Source organism: Bombina bombina, chromosome 2 (assembly GCF_027579735.1).
Source record: "Bombina bombina isolate aBomBom1 chromosome 2, aBomBom1.pri, whole genome shotgun sequence".
NCBI classification, from domain to species: domain Eukaryota; kingdom Metazoa; phylum Chordata; class Amphibia; order Anura; family Bombinatoridae; genus Bombina; species Bombina bombina.
Genome location: NC_069500.1, coordinates 781,551,506 through 781,574,056, shown reverse-complemented (window position 1 = coordinate 781,574,056; position 22,551 = coordinate 781,551,506). Strand labels below are relative to the sequence as shown.

At 37.0% G+C, this 22,551-nt stretch overlaps 1 protein-coding gene across 1 annotated transcript; it reads left to right on the top strand.

Moving 5' to 3' along the window:
* Positions 1-14,425: 14,425 nt before the first annotated feature.
* Positions 14,426-16,354, top strand: LOC128648016 (putative nuclease HARBI1). The gene is made up of 4 exons (XM_053700704.1): positions 14,426-14,921; positions 15,211-15,289; positions 15,867-16,168; positions 16,258-16,354. Exons 1-4 carry the CDS (start codon positions 14,459-14,461, stop codon positions 16,260-16,262), a joined length of 849 nt encoding a protein of 282 aa, XP_053556679.1. The 5' UTR covers positions 14,426-14,458; the 3' UTR covers positions 16,263-16,354.
* Positions 16,355-22,551: the final 6,197 nt, after the last annotated feature.

The following is a 22,551-nucleotide window of genomic DNA, read 5'->3' as shown; positions in this document are numbered from 1 at the left end:
TTTATTTTAACTAGGTACAAAAGCTATTAAATAGTTATTGACTAATTAATAGCTCCGGAGCGGAGCGGCAGCATCCTGAAGACATCCCACGCAGAGCATCCTCTTCTTTCTTGATCCGACGACTAGGTGACTGTACCTTTAAGTGACGTCATCCAAGATGGCGTCCCTTGAATTCCGATTGGCTGATAGGATTCTATCAGCCAATCGGAATTAAGGTATGAAAAATCTGATTGGCTGATTCAATCAGCCAATCAGATTCAAGTTCAATCCGATTGGCTGATCCAATCAGCCAATCAGATTGAGCTTGCATTCTATGGATGACGTCACTTAAAGGTACAGTCACCTAGTCGTCGGATCAAGAAAGAAGAGGATGCTCTGCGTGGGATGTCTTCAGGATGCTGCCGCTCCGCTCCGGATGGATGAACAGAGAAGATGCCGCCTGGATCAAGACTTCTGATGGATGGAAGACCTCTTCTTGCCCCGCTTGGATGAAGACTTCTGCCGGTCTGGATGTCCTCTTCTGCCCGATCGGATGAAGACTTCGGCCCGCTGGGTGAAGACACGGTAGAGAGATCTTCAGGGGGGTAGTGTTAGGTTTATTTAAGGGGGGTTTGGGTTAGAGTAGGGGTATGTGGGTGGTGGGTTGTAATGTGGGGGGGGGTATTGTGTTTTTTTTTACAGGCAAAAGAGCTGTTTTCTATGGGGCATGCCCCCGCAAAAGGCCCTGTTCAGGGCTGGTAAGGTAATAGAGCTGATTACTTTTGTAATTTAGTATAGGGTAGGGCATTTTTTTATTTTGGGGGGCTTTGTTATTTTATTAGGGGGCTTAGATTAGGTGTAATTAGTTTAAAATTCTTGTAATTTTTTTTATTTTTTGTAATTTAGTGTTTGTTTTTTTTGTACTTTAGTTTAGTTTATTTCATTGTATTTAATTGTAGGTACTTGTAGTTAATTTATTTAATGATAGTGTAGAGTTAGGTTTAATAGTAACTTAGGTTAGGATTTATTTTACAGGTAATTTTGTAATTATTTTAACTAGGTAGCTATTAATTAGTCAATAACTATTTAATAGCTTTTGTACCTAGTTAAAATAAATACAAAGTTGCCTGTAAAATAAATATAAATGCTAAAATAGCTACAATGTAACTATTAGTTATATTGTAGCTATATTAGAGTTTATTTTACAGGTAAGTATTTAGTTTTATATAGGATTAATTTATTTAGTTAATTTAATGACAGTGTAGTGTTAGGTGTAATTGTAACTTAGGTTAGGGTTTATTTTACAGGTAAATTTGTATTTATTTTAGCTAGGTAGTTATTAACTATTTAATAGCTATTGTACCTAGTTAAAATAAATACAAAGTTGCCTGTAAAATAAAAATAAATCCTAAAATAGCTACAATGTAACTATTAGTTATATTGTAGCTATATTAATAGCTAGTAGGGGGCTTAGATTAGGTGTAATTAGTTTAAAATTATTGTAATATTTTATTATTTTTGCTAATTTAGTGTTTGTTTGTTTTTTTGTACTTTTCTGATGGATGGAAGACCTCTTCTTGCCCCGCTTGGATGAAGACTTCTGCCAGTCTGGATGTCCTCTTCTGCCCCATCGGATGAAGACTTCGGCCCGGCTGGGTGAACACGACTCAAGGTAGGGAGATCTTCAGGGGGGTAGTGTTAGGTTTATTTAAGGGGGGTTTGGGTTAGAGTAGGGGTATGTGGGTGGTGGGTTGTAATGTGGGGGGAGGGATTGTGTTTTTTTTTTACAGGCAAAAGAGCTGTTTTCTTTGGGGCATGCCCCGCAAAGGGCCCTGTTCAGGGCTGGTAAGGTAATAGAGCTGTTAACTTTTGTAATTTAGTATAGGTTAGGGCATTTTTTTTATTTTGGGGGGCTTTGTTATTTTATTAGGGGGCTTAGATTAGGTGTAATTAGTTTAAAATTCTTGTAATATTTTTTTATTTTTTGTAATTTAGTGGGGGGGGGTTTGTACTTTAGTTTAGTTTTTTTAATTGCATTTAATTGTAGGTACTTGTAGTTAATTTATTTAATGATAGTGTAGTGTTAGGTTTAATTGTAACTTAGGTTAGGATTTATTTTACAGGTAATTTTGTAATTATTTTAACTAGGTAGCTATTAAATAGTCAATATCTATTTAATAGCTATTGAACCTAGTTAAAATGAATACAAAGTTGCCTGTACAATAAATATAAATGCTAAAATAGCTACAATGTAACTATTAGTTATATTGCAGCTATATTAGGGTTTATTTTACAGGTAAGTCTTTAGTTTTATATAGGATTCATTTATTTAGTTAATTTAATGATAGTGTAGTGTTAGGTGTAATTGTAACTTAGGTTATGATTTATTTTACAGGTAAATTTGTATTTATTTTAGCTAGGTAGTTATTAAATAGTTATTAACTATTTAATAACTATTGTACCTAGTTAAAATAAATACAAAGTTGCCTGTAAAATACATATAAATCCTAAAATAGCTACAATGTAACTATTAGTTATATTGAAGCTATATTAATAGCTAGTAGGGGGCTTAGATTAGGTGTAATTAGTTTAAAATTATTGTAATATTTTATTATTTTTTGTAATTTAGTGTTTGTTTGTATTTTGGTACTTGTATGATGGATGGAAGACCTCTTCTTGCCCCACTTGGATGAAGACTTCTGCCGGTCTGGATGTCCTCTTCTGCCCCATCGGATGAAGACTTCGGCCCGGCTGGGTGAACACGACTCAAGGTAGGGAGATCTTCAGGGGGGTAGTGTTAGGTTTATTTAAGGGGGGTTTGGGTTAGAGTAGGGGTATGTGGGTGGTGGGTTGTAATGTGGGGGGGGGATTGTGTTTTTTTTTTACAGGCAAAAGAGCTGTTTTCTTTGGGGCATGCCCCGCAAAGGGCCCTGTTCAGGGCTGGTAAGGTAATAGAGCTGTTAACTTTTGTAATTTAGTATAGGGTAGGGCATTTTTTTTATTTTGGGGGGCTTTGTTATTTTATTAGGGGGCTTAGATTAGGTGTAATTAGTTTAAAATTCTTGTAATATTTTTTTATTTTTTGTAATTTAGTGTTTGTTTTTTTTTGTAATTTAGTGGGGGGGTTTTGTACTTTAGTTTATTTAATTGTAGATAATTGTAGGTACTTGTAGTTAATTAGGTTTAATTGTAACTTAGGTTAGGATTTATTTTACAGGTAATTTTGTAATTATTTTAACTAGGTAGCTATTAATTAGTCAATAACTATGTAATAGCTATTGTACCTAGTTAAAATAAATACAAAGTTGTCTGTAAAATAAATATAAATGCTAAAATAGCTACAATGTAACTATTAGTTATATTGCAGCTATATTAGGGTTTATTTTACAGGTAAGTATTTTGTTTTAAATAGGATTCATTTATTTAGTTAATTTAATGATAGTGTAGTGTTAGGTGTTAGTGTAACTTAGGTTAGGATTTATTTTACAGGTAAATTTGTATTTATTTTAGCTAGGTAGTTATTAAATAGTTATTAACTATTTAATAACTATTGTACCTAGTTAAAATAAATACAAAGTTGCCTGTAAAATAAAAATAAATCCTAAAATAGCTACAATGTAACTATTAGTTATATTGCAGCTATCTTAGGGTTTATTTTACAGGTAAGTCTTTAGTTTTAAATAGGATTCATTTATTTAACTATAGTAAACTTATTTCGTTTTATTTAAATTATATTTAAGTTAGGGGGTGTTAGGGTTAGGGTTAGACTTAGGTTTAGGGGTTAATAACCTTATTATAGTAGCGGCGACGATGGGGGCGGGAGATTAGGGGTTAATAATTGTAGGTAGGTGGCGGCGATGTTAGGGAGGGCAGATTAGGGGTTAATAAAATGTATTATAGTGTTTGCGAGGCGGGAGTGCGGCGGTTTAGGGGTTAATACATTTATTATAGTGGCGGCGATTTGCGGTCAGCAGATTAGGGGTTAATACTTGTAGTTAGATTGCGGCGACGTTGGGGGAGGCAGATTAGGGGTTAATAACTATAATGTAGGGGTCGGCGGTGTTAGGGACAGCAGATTAGGGGTTAATAGCTATAATGTAGGCGGCGGCGATATCGGGTCGGCAGATTAGGGGTTAATACTTGTAGTTAGATTGCGGCGACGTTGGGGGAGGCAGATTAGGGGTTAATAACTATAATGTAGGGGTCGGCGGTGTTAGGGACAGCAGATTAGGGGTTAATAGCTATAATGTAGGCGGCGGCGATATCGGGTCGGCAGATTAGGGGTTAATACTTATAGTTAGATTGCGGCGACGTTGGGGGGAGGCAGATTAGGGGTTAATAACTATAATGTAGGGGTCGGCGGTGTTAGGGACAGCAGATTAGGGGTTAATAGCTATAATGTAGGCGGCGGCGATATCGGGTCGGCAGATTAGGGGTTAATACTTGTAGTTAGATTGCGGCGACGTTGGGGGAGGCAGATTAGGGGTTAATAACTATAATGTAGGGGTCGGCGGTGTTAGGGACAGCAGATTAGGGGTTAATAGCTATAATGTAGGTGGCGGCGATATTCGGTCGGCAGATTAGGGGTTAATAAAATAATGTAGGTGTCAGCGATAGCGGGGGCGGCAGATTAGGGGTTAATAAGTGTTAGATTAGGGCTGTTTAGAGACTCGGGGTACATGTTAGGGTGTTAGGTGCAGACTTAGTGTTTCCCCATAGGAAACAATGGGGCTGCGGTGTTAGGTTTTTTTTCAGCCGAAACTCCCATTGTTTCCTATGGGGAAATGCCGAATCTTAACGAGCTAATTCGGATTTATTCGGAGATACGGCAGCTATTTCGGATTCATTCGGTAGATTCGGAAGTATTTTAATTCGGAAATCCGAATCGATCCGAATCTCCGAATTTACCGAATTTACCGAATTTCCGAATTAATCCGAAACGAACCGCACATGTCTAATTCCCATATTGTTTCTTTATATGGCAGAATTATAACAGTCAAAATGACAATCCTATCCAAGCTTCTTTACTTATTTCGATCCTTACTAGTATCAATACCAATATCGGAGTTATATAAAATGCAAAGAGAAATTTTTAATTTTGTTTGGCAAGGGAAAAGGGCAAGGATCAATAAACACCTAATGATGAGACACAGGAATGGAGGAGGCATAGGTTTACCAAACTTGCTATCATACTATTATGCAGCCAGAATGGCCCAGGCCATCCAATGGTATAAAACAGATAATGCGCCACAATGGGTTCAAATTGAAACGGATATATTGGGTATAGGAAAAATAGATTACTATTGACAAACAAACAAAATAGACCTCAGCACATCAGACAATACATATCGATCAACCATACTACCTTTCTATGGGATAAGTTAACTCTAACATATCCTCTACTCAGTGTCAGATCTAAAGTCACCCCCTTGTAGCTCTTAATTCGGTAGTGAGTGCCCAGGTACAAAAGATATGGGAAAACAAGGGATTATATTGAATTGCAGATGCACTTTTAAAGGGACTTGAAACCGATTTTTTTTCTTTAACAGTTTAGAAAGAGCGTGCAATTTTAAACAACTTTCTAATTTACTTCTATTATCTAATTTGCTTCATTCTCTTGATATACTTTGCTGAAACGCATATCTAGATAGGCTCAGTAGCTGCTGATTGGAGGCTGCACATAGATGCCTCATGTGATTTGGCTCACCCATGTGCATTGCTATTTATTAAACAAAGGATATCTAAAGAAAGAAGCAAATTAAATAATAGAAGTTAATTGAAATGCTGTTTGAAATTATATTCTCTACCAGAATCGTGAAAGAAAATGTTTGGGTTTAATGTCCCTTTAAGCAATACAATTATAACCATAGCGCAATATGCGGAACTAGGCACACCTGATCAAAATATTTGGTTCCATTATTTGCAGCTTCAATCCAGGGTACATAAAATAATAAGGTTTGATAAGGCCCCTAACAACACTTTCTTTGATTCTCTTTGTCTATCTAAAACCCCCAGAAGTTTAATATCGCTACTATACCCAATCTTCAATATTACAGATAAAGACAAAAAAAAAAACCTCCATTATGCTAAAATGGGAAAAGGAATTAGATAAATCTTGGACGGTGGAAACATGGATCACTAACATAAACAAAGGGTTATCATTTTCTCCCAATGCATTATTAAAAGAAAATTATCTAAAGGTATTATATAAATGGTACATCTATCCCACAAGATATGCTAAACCGAAAGAAGTAAGCAATAACTTATGTTATAGGGGATGTGGGGAGATTGGCTCATATATACATATGTGGTGGCCCTGTGATAAGGTTAAAAAGATATGGGACCAAACCTCAGACTATTTAAGTTTAATATTAGAGAAGGAGATCTCCTTATCCCCAGAATAAGCCTTATATAATTTTCCATTTGAAGGAGTATTGAAAAGATTCTCCAAACTGATAGCCATGATTTGTACCGTCACACGATTAAGCATAGCCAGATTTTGAAAAATGGATCCCCCTTCATTTGAATATATTTAAAGAAAAATTGAATATCATTATAATATGTCTAGTGTCTCCGCTACACTTATATTATGCATATTGAGGCTGTAAATAGAACACGAAACTTAGTCAACCAAGACCCTACACTATTAGATACTGACATATACGTGTTACACGAATTAGCGAGACTTAACAAACATGTCCTATGAGATGTGATGTTTGATAGTTGATATGGTTTTAATGTCAAAACGTATTGTATTACATCTGTAAAACTCATTCAAATGTATATGTGGGCTAGATGGAAAGAATTTTTGGACGAATGATGAACAGAGATCTTAGACTTAATTGCAAACACAAATATCTTTATTAATATAACCATTTGGGTAAACAGGACGAAGCATGTATTTTGTATGTTATGTTTTATTATTATTGTTATTTTGAAAATTTGAAAAATCAATAAAAAGATTTCAACAAAAAAAATTATATTCAGAAGTTTAATAGTTCATGTGGTTGGGAATTTAGTAAATAGATACAAATATATCAATTTGAATGTTTCTATTTAGAATATTGCATAATTTGAATATTACATTTAAAGAAAGCAATAGAAATACTATTACATTAAACAAACTAATGTGTTAAAATTTGTTACATTTTTCAAAGGTTGCAAAACAGTTGCCAATCCCTACTAAGGACGCAATAGAAGATAAGTACAATCCTGTTTACAGTTTACCTTCATATTATAACATTATACTAAACAATCCCCAGCTTCTATAGTTTTAATAGGATATATTGTCAATCACAGACGTTCTGTGGGAGTTTACTGGGTGTTCCATGGGAGTAACCTGTATTTTAATGATGAAATATCACTTTGGGTTTCTAATATTCAACTCTGTCTTCCATCTAAGCTATACCTTTTCAGCCATATCAGTCTCGCCTTCTTTTCAGTGGTAATATTTCCAGTGTGACAAATCTAGCGAATGTGCAGTGAAACGGAATTTACATATTCATAATTTGAAGTGTTAGTGCACAGAATTTTTATTTTTTAATTTTAGCGAATCCACAGTGTACTTTGTGTAAACACGCTTTAAAGACAGCCCCCCTCACTGCCTATATCACAGCCCAGTGGCAATGTCGGCGGACTTAACTAACGTTGCAGTCTTCATTATATTCTATGGGAGACACATTGCCACTTGTCAGCACAACAAGGTTATTTTTTAGAATATATCGACAGACCAACAGACTGCAAGCCAGGTAAACCCAAATAGGCAATTTCTAGTCGGTCTGTCAATGTTTTGAATATCTTCAATCAATGGTTGGTCCACAACACATAGATATAAATTAACTTTATTGGATAAGGATAAAACAAAGAAAGTGACGTTTCACGGTTGCCCCTTTAATCATACGATTTGTGCAATCTTTAGCTGTCAACTTTTAAAGGTGTTTTGGCACCAGAAATTAATTTCTTATCCTCTGCTGCCATCTATTGGATTTTTTGTATAACTGCAGGTATGCAGTCAATATATCTCAATATTTTACAATATTTGAACCTATTTATAAACACCAATATAAGAGAATGCGTATATCCCTTTGAAGACAATACACAAACATAATAAAATAAAATGCTTATACAACTGTGAACTAGCTTATTATTGCTATATTATGTAATGGATATACAGTTACAAGTCATAGAGGCCTATTTATCAAATGTCTGTCTGACCTGATCCGACAGTGCGGATCAGGTCCGACAGACATCGCTGAATGCAGAGAGCAATACACTCTCCGTATTCAGCATTGCACCAGCAGCTCACAAGAGCTGCTGGTGCAACTCTGCCCCCGGCAGACTCACGGCCAATCGGCCACCAGCAGGGGGATGTCAATCAACCCGATCGTACTCGATCGGGTTGAATTGTGGCGATTCCTGTCCGCCCAGGCCCACAAGCTCCATACAGAGCTTGATAAATGGGCCTCATAATCATTATGAAGTCCTTTGGGCTTAAGGGTTTCCAACCTATTTATCCATTGCATCTCCCTCTGTTTGAGGAGTTTTTCTCTATCTACCCAACTTCTCTGTGACCCTACTTGATCAATGACCTGCCACCTTAGCTGGCTTACATTATGTCCCTTGTCAATGAAATGGGCTGAAAGGGGGGCATCTACATTACCCCATCTGATGTTGGACCTGTGCTGGCTCATTCTATCTCTTACCTTCCTTGTGGTCTCACCTAGATAAATAAGAGAACATGGGCATTTAATTAAATAAACAACAAACTTTGACTCACATGTGGATGGAAAAAGCAATCACCTTTAATAATAGAGCTACAACTCATGCAACTAAGACAGGGGTAACTGTCCGTTACCTTTCTACCAATGTGTGTTTGTTGTGCTTTTCTTTTTGAACCTACGTTTGTATCCACTAAGTGGTCCCTTAGACTTTTCACTCTCCTGTGAGCCAAGAGGGGGGGTACCTTAAATTCAGGAATTTCCTCATGACAGTCTCTTAATATACTCCAATGTTTGTTAACTATCCTTTATATTTTATGACTGTGTGGCTTGAATTGAGTGGTAACAGAAGTGGTAGCAGAAATGGTAACAGACGCAGAACCAACCGGAGAGGAGGATGTAGACGCCAGGGAGGAGGAGCCAGTGATACCGGAACCTCATCAGAGTCATCAGTTGCGTCCCTTTTGGAGGAAAGTCAGGAGGAAGACTGCGTAGAGGAGGGCGCAAGCACCAGCACCAACAGCAGACAAAAAGTAAAGAATGGGAGTGCTCCAAGACGATCAAACGGAAAGAACAAACAACAAGCACACAAGTAGACAACATGGTTGTTAATAACACTGTGGTTAATACGTCTAAATATGAACTGTCCGTAGAAGAAATGAATATGCTTGATAAAGGCTTGTCGTTTTGCCCCATGACAGAGACTGACTTTTTTTTAACTTGACAAGGATTTACATAGGTTATACCGCAATGTTAAATTGAAGATTTGGCACTCACATAAAACTAAAGAGGGTTGGGCACCTTTACCTGTATCTGAAGGGCGAGATTGGTCTCTAAAAGAACTGGGGTTACATAGAAAAAGTGCATTTAATCCTGATATCTTTCGGACAGATTACGAGTTTTCCGTTATGGCTAGCTCGGAAATAACTTGCAAGTTATTTCCACCGCTCACCTTTAATAGCACTGCTATTACAGGTTTTCCAAAAACCTAAGTTAGCGGGCAATATGATTGCATTGAGCTCCATACCGCACACAAATACCAGCGCTGCTTTGAGCTGGTTTTATGTGCTCGTGCACGATTTCCCCATTGACATCAATGGGGAGAGCCGGCTAAAAAAAAGCCTAACACCTGCAATAAAGGAGCGTAAAGCTCCGTAACGCAGCCCCATTGATTCCTATGGGGAAAGAAAAATTATGTTTAAACCTAACACCCTAACATAAACCCCGTGTCTAAACATCCCTAATCTGCCACCTCCGGTATTGCGCACCAGTGTTCCCTCTAAGGTCAGTTTTGCGTGCGACCCAGCAGTGAAACAGTTAATTAGGTAACCACACCCTGCAATTAGCAAACACTGCACAATGCAGACTGCAAGGTATGATTCTCTTATTAAATGTTTCACTGCTGGGCCTCACACAAAACTGGGCTTAGAGGGAACACTGTTGCCGACACCTACATTATACTTATTAACCCCTAATCTGTCACCCCCCACATTGCCTCCACCTACCTACACTTAGTAACCCCTAATCTGCCGCCCCTAACATCACCGCCACCTACATTACAGTTATTAACCCCTAATCTGCTGCCCCCAACATTGCCGCCGCCACTATACTAAAGTTATTAACCCCTAAACCTCTGGTCTCCCACATCACTATCACTAAATAAATATATTAACTCCTAACCCTAAATCTAACCCTAACCCTAACACCCCTAACTTTAATATAATTAAAATAAATCTAAAGAAAACTTACTATTATTACCTAACTAATTCCTATTTAAAACTAAATACATAGTTACCTGTAAAATAAACCCTAAGCTAGCTACAATATAACTAATAGTTACATTGTAGCTCTCTTAGGTTTTATTTTTATTTCACAGCTAAGTTTGTATTTATTTTAACTAAGTAGACTAGTTAGTAAATAGTTGTTAACTATTTATTAACTATCTAGTTACAATAAATACAAATTTACCTGTAAAATAAAACCTAACCTGAGTTACACTAACACCTAACATTACACTAAAATAAAATCAATTACATTAATTAAATACAATTAACTAAATTACACAAAAAATAAACACTAAATTACACAAAATAAAAAAGAAATGATCAAATATTTAAACTAATTACACCTAATCTAATAGCCCTATCAAAATAAAAAAGCCCCTCCAAAATAAAAAAAAAACCTAGCCTAAACTAAACTACCAATAGCCCTTAAAAGGGCCTTTTGCGGGGCATTGCCCCAAAGAAATCAGCTCTTGTACCTGTAAAAAAAAATACGAACAACAGTAAAACCCACCACCCACACAACCAAACCCCCCCCAAATAAAATCCTATCTAAAAAACCTAAGCTCTCCATTGCCCTGAAAAGGGAATTTGGATGGGCATTGCCCTTAAAAGGACATTTGGCATTTAGCTCTTTTCAGTGCCCAAACCCCTAATCTAAAAATAAAACACACCCAATAAACCCTTAATAAAATCTAACACTAACCCCCGAAGATTCAATTACAGTTTTTGAAGACCGGACATCCATCCTCATCAAGCCGGGAGAAGTCTTCATCCAAGCAGCAAGAAGTCGTCCTCCAGGCGGGCAGAAGTCTTCATCCAGATCTTCTATCTTCATCCTTCTGACGCGGAGCGGCTCCATCTTCAAAACATCCAGCGCAGAGCATCCTCTTCATACGGTCCCAGCCGTACAATGAAGGTTCCTTTAAATGACGTCATCCAAGATGGTGACCCTTGAATTCCGATTGGCTGATAGACTTCTATCAGCCAATCGGAATTAAAGGGTAAAAAATCCTATTGGCTGATTGGATCAGCCAATAGGATTAAAGCTCAATCCTATTGGCTGATCCAATCAGCCAATAGGATTGAGCTCACTTTCTATTGGCTTATTGGAACAGTTGGGGGCGGCATATTAGGGGTTAATAATATTTAACTAGTGTTTGCGATGCGGGAGTGCGGCGGTTTAGGGGTTAATATGTTTATTATAGTGGCGGTGATGTCCGGAGCGGCAGATTAGGGGCTAATATTTTTATTATAGTGTTTGTGATGCGGGAGGGCCTCGGTTTAAGGGTTAATAGGTAGTTTATGGGTGTTAGTGTACTTTTTAACACATTAGTTATGAGTTTTATGCTACAGCTTTGTAGCGTAAAACTCATAACTACTGACTTTAGATTGCGTTACGAATCTTGTCGGTATAGACTGTACTCACTTTTTGGCCTCCCAGGCAAAACTCATAATACCGGCGCTATGGAAGTCCCATTGAAAAAGGACTTTTTGAAAGGTGTCGTAGTTACGTTGCGTTACAGCCAAAAAAGTGTGCGGTACAGCTATACCTACAAGACTCGTAATAGCAGCGGTAGTGAAAAAGCAGCATTATGAGCCATAATGCAAAACTCGTAATCTAGCCGCATATTTTTTAATAAAATACACTACATTGTATTTTGGTGGCATTTGGGGCAGATTTAGAAATTAACCATAGATCGGATGTCTGGTTAATTTTATATGCGCTAATTGCTACCACAAGCTCATTTGTGCTCCACTTGTAATCTAACCCTATGTGAAATAGAAACTTTATTTTCTTTAACACTTATATTCCTCATCAATTAAATTTATGTTAATCTGCTGTTGCTCTTTTCTATTGAAACAGACTTTAAAACCAGGCTTGTGGGATCCTGATTACTGGTTTTGTGCTCTCATATTACTACATCAAGAGAATGTGCAGAATGGCCAAATAGGATTATGGGATTAAAAAGTGGTCCAAAACAGCATGAACCAAGCATGTTTTTATTAACTCCATGGGAAACATTGGTTAACTATTCATGTTATTATTCATTTCATTCACATAAAATAGAGTAAGGTACAGTTATTATTAAAACACATACTTCACTGCAAAGTGTTTAAAGGCACAGTAGTTCCCATTCAAATCTTCCAGAATCATGTGTGAAAAGCATACTATACCTTGTCAATTTTCAAGCCCCTTCTAAACTGTTTGAAAACCCACAATAACCAACTTATAATAAGATGTTCAAAAGCATCTGTAGCAGGATAACTCCACCTATAACTTGCATGGTTTGACACCAGTATTCCATTCCATATGAAAACACCTTTCCAGTAGCTTATTACAGGAATTTTTACCTTTTTTAACTTCTACACCTTAAACGTAATGAAAATGAGGTGCGTTGAATGTGCGTTTCGGCGTGGTGACGTCACTTAGACCCAGAAACCACAGAAGTAACAGGGACAGCATTAGGAGGAGGGAGCTGCACGGGGGTGCTTATAAAACCCCTTCAATCTCAGCTCCCTACAAACCCCCAAGACACATAGGCCTCGCTTCCATTGAGTCGTAATTCAGTTTGCGTGCACTCGCAAACCGTTAAATATGCTGTCGAAAGCAATAGCGTTTAACGACTGTTTCCAATGGCGCGTTATACCTTAATATCGGCTTCCGGACTTCGGCTGCCGAAAAGATTTTCGCGTCCCATAGAAAGTAATAGAAGCCGTTAATCGATAAATTATACCAGGTTTCCATTGAAAGCGCTAACCGTTAATACACTGTCAGAGGCTGTCGATACATTGAGACATATTACCCCCAGCTCAACTAGGTGTAAAGGAGGAAAAAAGAGCTTTTTGAGGCCTGTTTCTCATTGAAATTGCAAATCACAAAAAAATTATGAGTGTTTCAATGTACAAATAACATTATATATGCTACATTTATTGGTCCTATGTATAGGAATATTTGCACCCATGTTGTCATAGAAATTTCAATATGTATGTGCATATAAAAATATATGCAAGCACCAAAATTATGGAACGACCTCCCGCACACTTTTAAACCTTCCCCATGCCTAATATCCTTTAAGAGATCCCTCTCTACATATCTCAAAACAGAATGCACCTGTCATTGTTGATTATATATTTCCTACCGGTTCTATGTTAAATTTTTGTGCATATATCGTGTATTATTATTGTTTTTTATTTTATTGTACCTATTGTGTCAATGCAATGTTTTGTGTACCCAGGACGTACTTGAAAAAGAGAGAAATCTCAATGTATCCTTCCTGGTAAAATATTTTATAAATAAATAAAATATCTACCAATTCAAAATGAAACCTTTGCCCAGGGATGCTATATATAATCTCAATACATATAGAAATATAATTTTATCTAATAATAATCTTCTCCTACATGTATATATGTATGATAATTGTATATATATATTTGACCTATATAAATCATATAATTTTAATAATTACTTTTAACTGTTATGATAAAGGCTGATATATTTAAATTGAAAAATATAATAATTACATTCAGTGTCTTTGAATTTCCGATATGTAACTACATATATGTTGAAATTATAGTTCATATCAAAAATAAAAGTCATGAGTAAGTATATACTTTCAAACTGTTCATTAAATTAAGGATTAGATGAGATGAAGATAAGCCCTCCCCCCCATGTTATTCATTGCAATCACCAGTTTCACATATGTTAACAAGCAACACACACCTATAAAAAAAAGACCACACCTAGCCTAACCTCAGAACAGATATTTCAAAATGCAGGGTGAGAGAGAAGCTGACAATGCTGAAGTTAGACAGCGTAGGCCTGACATCCCCAGAGTGAGGCTGGATATAGAAACCCTGAATGAGCAGCAGGTGTTTGAAAGTTTCAGGCTCAACAGGGAGAAAATATATCAGTTATATGCCCTGTTGCAAGATAGGCTGGAAAGCCAGGGCTATTCAAGCAGGGCTGTCCCTGGAATGACCAAACTACTAGGGGCACTTCATTTTTTGGCTTCTGGATCCTTTCAGGTGACAGGGGGCATTGTAACTGGGGTGCATAAGTCCACTCTTTCTAAGCATCTTTCAAAAGTTATTGATGGACTTTATGATAATTGCAGAAAAAATTTTTTTTTCCCCACATCACCCAGAGGTTGGCGTGATGTTAAGAGGGACTTTTTTCTTTTAGGTGGCATACCCAATGTCCTTGGGGCCATTGACTGCACTCATATTGCCCTAAGACCCCCTGTGCGCAGGGAGATAATATTTAGAAATAGGAAACACTTCCACTCCTTAAATGTGCAGATTATATGTGATGCAAACATGCGCATATTAAATGTCGTGGCAGGGTTCCCAGGAAGTAGCCATGATGCCTACATCCTCAGGAATTCTGGTGTGTGGAGATTGTTTGAGACAAATCAAATGCCTGAAGGACATCTCCTCGGTAAGTGTTTATGTATATATTATGATGCCTTCATGTGTTCAATATTTTGACATTTTATTGTTTCATTGCTTTATAATCCTTTATGTATGTGTCTAAGGGGGTGAAATTGATTAAATAAATAAATTGTTAATCATTTAAAAGATATATATTAACTATGTCATAGTAAGACATATGCATAACATTATTTTATGTCATACATTGCTTTATGGAAAGATGTGTGTTTATCTATCTATCTATATCTATATATATATATATATATATACTGTATATCTATGCATTCATATTTTAGCAGATTCTGCATATCCTCTTAAAAAATGGATTTGGACACCATTGAAAGAGAACCAGGTTGTTGGGCCTGCTGAATTAAGGTAAAATATATATTTATTTTCTGCTCATGTGTGTCAGAAATATTGATTGTGCCTTGCAAAATGCTCACTATAATCTGTAGAAAAGTAGGACCAGTACACACTTCATAGGAATGTCCCTTTAAATCACTCTTGGGTGAATGTAGGTGCAAACCTGGAGGACCTCCTTTTCCAAAGTCCCAGTAAATGTAATGAAATAGAACACACAGGTAGCACTCTATGTGGAGCAACAGCACCTTTATTGAGCAACGTTTCGGGGCTCCTGCCCCTTTATTAAGCTATATATCTGTGTTTGTGCACATACATTTGTTGCTTGATTATCTCGTGTGTGTGTGTATATATCACTATCACAGACATAACAATGTTGTACTGAGTGCCTTTAAAGGGACAGTCAAAATACAAATCATCTATTATCAGTGAAGCATTTATAAATCTCTCTGCTTGAATATAAATATATTTATATATATATAAAATGGTTTAAAGATTTATAAGATCAAACCAGGAATGTAGTTAGCTCATTAGTATTTGATTTGTCTTCACATTATATATTATAATCATATTTCTTGTTCTTTTAATACAGATATAATGAAGCACATATCCGAACACGTGCTATAATAGAACGACTGTTTGGTGTTCTAAAAATGCGCTTTCGCTGCCTGGACAGATCAGGGGGGGATCTCCAATTCAGTCCGGAAAAAGCTATTAAAATCATAGTGGCATGTTGCTGTCTACACAACATGGAACAGGAGCATGGGATGTTGAACGACTTACTTCCAACACCACAGCCCCCAGGTGAAATCTTTGAGCCTGATGTAATTAATCATCCCCAACCCCTCAATGCCCATTTGGAGAGATCTGCAACTATTCAAGAATTCTTTTCAGGTATTTTTATAGTATTGTAATGAGACCTTTTAGTTATTTATGATTATGTTTTTTAATAATACACATTTGTTTCTTTTAATGTTTTACAGATTGAAGATTCTCAGAAATGGAATACCACTCCCCTCCCTCTCTCCTCATCCCTATATTTACCACATTTTCCCTAAATAAATGTATACTTTACTCAAATATAGTCATGGTGAATGTTTCTTTATTTCCAGCTATGTACTAATCAATGCATTCATCTTATGATTTATGTATAACATAATTATCTAAAATATCATTTTAATTATATTCCAAATATTACTTTGTTCTCTTGGTATAATTATTTAAAGAGCAGCTATGCACTCCTGGTTAATAAAAATGAGTACATGGGTGAACCAATGACAGACAGGATATATACTGTATGTTGGCAACAATAAACAGCTCCAACATAGGTTCTATGCTGCTCCTGATCTTACCTAAATAAAACTATAATCAAAGGATACTAAGAATATTAAGAAATATAAAGAATATAAATATATTAGATTTGCTTTTAAATATATATGTTTTAGCAAAATAATGGAATTTATGTCACTTTAAAAAAAAAAGGAAGAGTGTGTTCACAATAAAACATTAATGAACCAGATAAATCATTCAATTCCAATCAACTTACATATGTACTCATAATCAATTTAATTCTTTTATGTTTCTTATTTCAATCATGTATTTAAGTTTAGGAGCCATTCTATTTAATGTTCATCACCTGTGGTGCACTTGCTGATTGTTGCCTACATTTAGACAACAATCATCAAGCGCTCCCCATGTGCAGATTCAAAATGGGTAGATTCCTAAGCTAACATTCCTGTTTTAGTAAATTACAGATGATAATGAAGTTAAATAGATTATAGGATTACATATTTAAGTATATAAATACTGCATGCTCTAATTCATGAGTTTTATTTTGAATAGGCTATCCCTTTAAGAAATATATCAGATGCTCATTTCAAAGAGACAAATCCAGATATAATATAATCCTTAAAATAAAGATACATTATCAATACATACAATCCCCTGAGATTGCACACTTGAATGGCATGGTTACCTCATAGAAAATAATATAGAAAAATAAGTCAAAGGAAATAATTTTTTTATCATGAAGATGAGTTTTATTATTACAGATTTACCCTCATTCAAATGTAATTTTCAATGTGAAAATCATATTTATTCAATACAAAACGATGACACATTAAAGTTATAATGTGTCATAGTACTAATATTTATAAAATATATGTAATGTCATGTCTGCTAAAGCAGATAATACATTTGCAATATTTAGACTATTAACCAAAATACATAAGTGCTTAATATTACATACTTCAAGAGATATGAAGTATTGTCTTTAACATGGAGTTATTGAAACAATTTAAAAGTGCATTGTGCATTGGTCCCAGGGAGAGTCTGTGTCTGTTCATATGATGTCAATTAAAATGTATTAATCACCTCTATATCATGGCAATCACATATATGTTGTGTATACACCAGTGCTTAAATATCATAAAGATACATTTATCTAATTATTCTAAATATTGAATAATAATCTTGACAAAAAGGAGTGCATTAGTCATGATAGGTATTAGTCATGATAGGTATATATTTCAGATATTACATTCCACATAGGACTATAAGAATGAATGCAAGGTATTTGGCCATATCAACAGGAAGGAGTATTTACTTTCCAACTCTTCTATAACTGTATAACCCTTATTAGCTTCATCTGAAGGAGCAAACAACATATGCTTGTGGAATATAAATCATAACATTTACACATGTCACGTTGACTAATGTTAGATAGCATATACTGTATAAATTTCAGACACGTATCCCCAAGTATTCTTAAACGGCATAATATGATATCCTCAATAAAAGGACACATTAATTTATCAACAATGTACACCTGCATATTAATTGACATCATGTGAAATAAAAATGAATAAAGCTGTTCATTTTTAGCAGATAAACAGCTATTAGAATAATATTAAGATATATGTTCAAATTTGGATTAGAAAAATGGATGCATATTTATGAGATGAAAATCGCACTTAAACAAGTGCTTTAGTGCAAAAATTAGATATGATATATCTTGGGTGGAAAAAAAAGAATATTAATTAATTCTTGCGGCGGGATTTTGACTTTGGAGGAGAGGTACTTAGGGGGGCAGTGTGGCGTCTTGTGCGACGCCCACCAGCTGAATGTGAGGCTAATAACCGGGATTCAGGGTCCTGCAGGGAGATGACAGAGGATGCAAGGGAGGATGGAGTTTGGGGCCTATCCGCGAGCCTCTCCACTGCCTCTGCCAGGCGGACGAGTGAGGCATTATGGATGTCCATTTGGCTCTGTATCCTTCTCAAATCCTGCTGCTGGAGCCTGGACAGCCTAAGCTCTCTATGTATGAGCCTCAGTAGATCATCCTGCTGGGACTGTGCCGGACCCTGTTGTACATTTGGTGTCTCAGGAACTAATAATTGGCTGGTTCCAGGGCTGTCTCTCCGTATTGGTGACTGTGAGGTTGTCTGTGATGGCACTGTTGGCAATACATTGGTGGGTGCAGTGGGTGGTGGTGTGGATTCCTGTTGTGCCATAGGAGTGGGAGGCATATAGTACAGATGATGCAGATCTGTATGCTGCTGTGGTGGGTGCATCATCTGCTGCTGAGGATAATGATGTCGTGGTGGGTGCATCATCTGTTGCTGAGGAGGATGTTGTGGTGGGTGCATCATCTGCTGCTGAGGAGGATGTTGTGGGGGGTGCATCATCTGCTGCTGAGGAGGATGTTGTGGGGGGTGCATCATCTGCTGCGGTGGGTGCAGCTGTGGGGGCTGTGCCATTTGTTGCTGCGAAGTATGCATGAACTGCCATTGTTGAGGAGGATGAGTCTGCTGGGGTTCAGAACCCAAAACATGAAATGTTGTCTCCGAAGTAGATGGAGAAGGGCATGATACATCCTCCACCTCATATGCCCTAGGCTGCTGCATATCATCTTCTAAGAGGCTGATATAGGAGGTAGTGTCACCATAGATATCCTCATCCTCCTCAGTGAATGTAGGAACATCCTGCTGTGGTGTTGGTGCAGCTTCATACTCCTCCTGTTCGGAACCTACAAATAAATATACGGTATGTTTACATTATCTATCTAATAGAATATATTACTTTGTAGCATAACAATACAGACTATTATATTCCATATTTATGTGTATATATGTACACACACACATACACACACACACACACACACACACATACACACACACACACACACACACACACACACACACACATACACACACACACACATATAGTGTGTTTGGGATAAAATCCAAGCATATATGATCATAACTGAGGAATCTTTATAGACTGTGTCTTAAAGGAACATTGTTAAAGGGACACTGTACCCAAATATTTTCTTTTGTGCTTCAGATAGAGCATGCAATTTTAATCAACTTTCGGATTTACTCCTATTTTCAAATGTTCTTTATTCTCTTGGTATCTTTATTTGAAATTCAATAATGTAAGTTTAGATGGTGGCCCATTTTTGGTGAACAACCTAGGTTGTCCTTGCTGATTGGTGGATAAATGCATCCACCACTCAAAAACTGCTGTCCAGAGTTCCGAACTTAGAAAAAAGCTTAGATGCCTTCTTTTTCATATAAAGATAGCAAGAGAACGAAGAGAAATTGATTATAGTAGTAAATTAGAAAGTTGATTAAAATTGCATGCTGCATCTGATTCACAAAATAATAAAAATGGGTACAGTGTCCCTTTAAGGACAATGACACATGATTTATATGAAATTCTTAATATTCTTGGATATTATATTATCAATATTCTTGCTTGTCGGAGCAGATATACAATACAGAGTGCTTGCTGAACATATTAAATACAACTATGTATATTTAGATTCATAGCTAAACACAGATGGGTATTTATGATATACAACATATATACATCACATATATGGTTATATTTAATATTGAATATTCACCTTCATACACCTCTTCAGGTGGCACAGAGGTGTCCATTGTCCCCTTACATCCGTGAACAGATTCATCCGAGATGACATTGGACAGCATCTCCTCCCATGACCTTAGGTGTATTCTCTTGCTAGGACCACCACCGGTCCCACGTGCATATTTGGCCTGCTGTGCCAGCTTAGCTTTGGTTTCCCTCCTGCAGTCATGATAGCGGTGTTTAATGCTGGCAGTAGAACGATTACGTCCTAAGCAGCTGACTGCCACTCGAATCTCCTCCCACAGCTTATTCCGGACAGCCGGCCTCAGGTTAGGGTTCTCCAGCTGAGCTGCCCTCTCCAAGTATGCCTCAACAAGAGCCTCCTTCTCCTCCTCAGAGTACCTCTCCTCTCTTAGCCTGCCCTTCACACCTGAAGGGCCAGCAGACACAGACTCTCCCTCCTGTGACTGGGGACCAGCCCTCTCTACCTCCTCTGTCCCTGCAGGCTGTGACAGGCTACCACCAGCCCCACCCCCAGTTGCCACAGTCTGCCCCACTTTCCCTTTTCTTTTTGTGCCTAGCTGAGGCTGACTCCTCCTCACTCCTCCCACCTCCATTCCTCTTCCACCCTCTCTCCTTCCCTCCTCTGCCAGGGTTTGAGGAAGGACAAATCCTCCACCCAAACCTCGGCCCCTATTCCTGCCCATACTACTCCCTACTTCCCCCCTCCCCCTCCCTCTATCCACCCTCACCACTGCCCTCCCCCTAGCCACCCCCTTCCCAACTCCACTAGGCCTATCCATCCCTTTCTCCTTCCTCCCTAACTCTAACCTAACACTAAAGTCCCTAGCTTACCTAACTACACTAATTCACCTAACTAAACCCTAAATTAAATAGCCCCAAAACTAACTACCTAACCTATCTAGACCCTAACTATCTCTATTCTATATCCCTCAAAAAAAAAAAATTGTGGGGGTGAAAATAAACAAAGGGATGTAAATGAAAAAGGAAAAACTAAGGAGGATTAGAACAAAATTATAGAAAAATAATAAGGGATGCAAATGAAGAAAGGGGTGAGCTATATAGTCAAATGAACCAAAAAATATGGGATCTAAAAAAAAAAAAATAGGATGGGAAAAATATATATATAAAAAAAACAAGTTATATAGTGAGGAAGGGAAGGGTAGTCAAAGGGGGGATGGGAAGTGGAATAAGGGGATTAATGAAAGGAGTAATAAAGGAAGATGGGGATATGGGGGTTAATGAAAAAAAAAAATGTGAATGTGTTTGTATCAAATAAAAGTGTGTATGTGTGTGTGTGTGTATTTGTGTGTATAAACTAATGTGTGTTAATTAACTAATGTATGGATGTGTGTGTGTGTTCCTAATATTATATGAGGCCTACAATAAGAATATATGAAAATCAAATATCAAACTCTCCACTAACTCTCAAACAACTCTCAAAAACCCAAAACTCCTACCAACGCAACTAGCTCCCGTGTCTTTCTCTCTAGAGGCGATCACAGGTAAAGAGCGCAGGCGCAAACCGTTATTCTTATAGACAGAGGTCGGGTTACCATGGCAATGCACTTGTTATGGCGCGCTTTTCGACAAATCCGACATCGGTTGGCAACGCAAACTTACGTACAGCCGAAAAGAGCGACTGCGCGCAACACGCTAATCTTTTCAATGGAAACCTGGTACTAAAATGGAGCCGTAAATTACTTTTAGCTGTCGTCCGCTTCGGTAGCTTACGGCTCCATTTTTAACGACTCAATGGAAGCGAGGCCATAGTTGGAAAGGTAATTGCTTGCTCTTTTAAATGCTGTATGTCTATTTTTTTAAAATATATTAAAAAACCCCCACATATTTTTAGTAAAAGGGTCTCTCTATGTACCTGTAACATGTGAACAAAAAGGTCTAGAGACCCCCGTGTCCCCATATTTAAAACCTTATTTATTAACATTTTAATACAAAATATACATTCATATTTTGCTGCAGAATTCTCACGTCATGATATATACATAAAATAAAGGTATAGTTTAAATCTGCTGGGTCTGCTGAAAAAACAAACAAAATTAAAATATGTGTGGATTTATCACTGAAAAATGGCCTATAGTGGGGTTAAATGCGTGCAGCTTCTAAAAACTCCAAAACAACTGCACACAGGGGTTGAAATGGCTCGGCAGTTAAGGGGTTAAAATTCACCTGTAAAAACATGCATATTTACTTTACATTTTTTGTAAAAATAAAACATATGTTAATGGAATATTTTCTAAAATCGCCCCCTCATTACCCTCACTTACCTTAAGCATCCTCATCCCCACTCGTTGTGCTACATAGTGATAGATTACGATGTCCCTGATTGGCCACAGCAAAGGAAGTGATATAAACAACAT

What these genes read in the sequence shown, in the direction of transcription:
- LOC128648016 (XM_053700704.1), top strand. Translation starts at nt 14,459, where the DNA reads ATGACCAAACTACTAGGGGCACTTCATTTTTTGGCTTCTGGATCCTTT. An exon ending in GCCTGAAGGACATCTCCTCG is followed by an intron (nt 14,922 to 15,210) that starts GTAAGTGTTTAT and finishes TTCATATTTTAG; the next exon opens with CAGATTCTGCATATCCTCTT. An exon ending in GTTGGGCCTGCTGAATTAAG is followed by an intron (nt 15,290 to 15,866) that starts GTAAAATATATA and finishes CTTTTAATACAG; the next exon opens with ATATAATGAAGCACATATCC.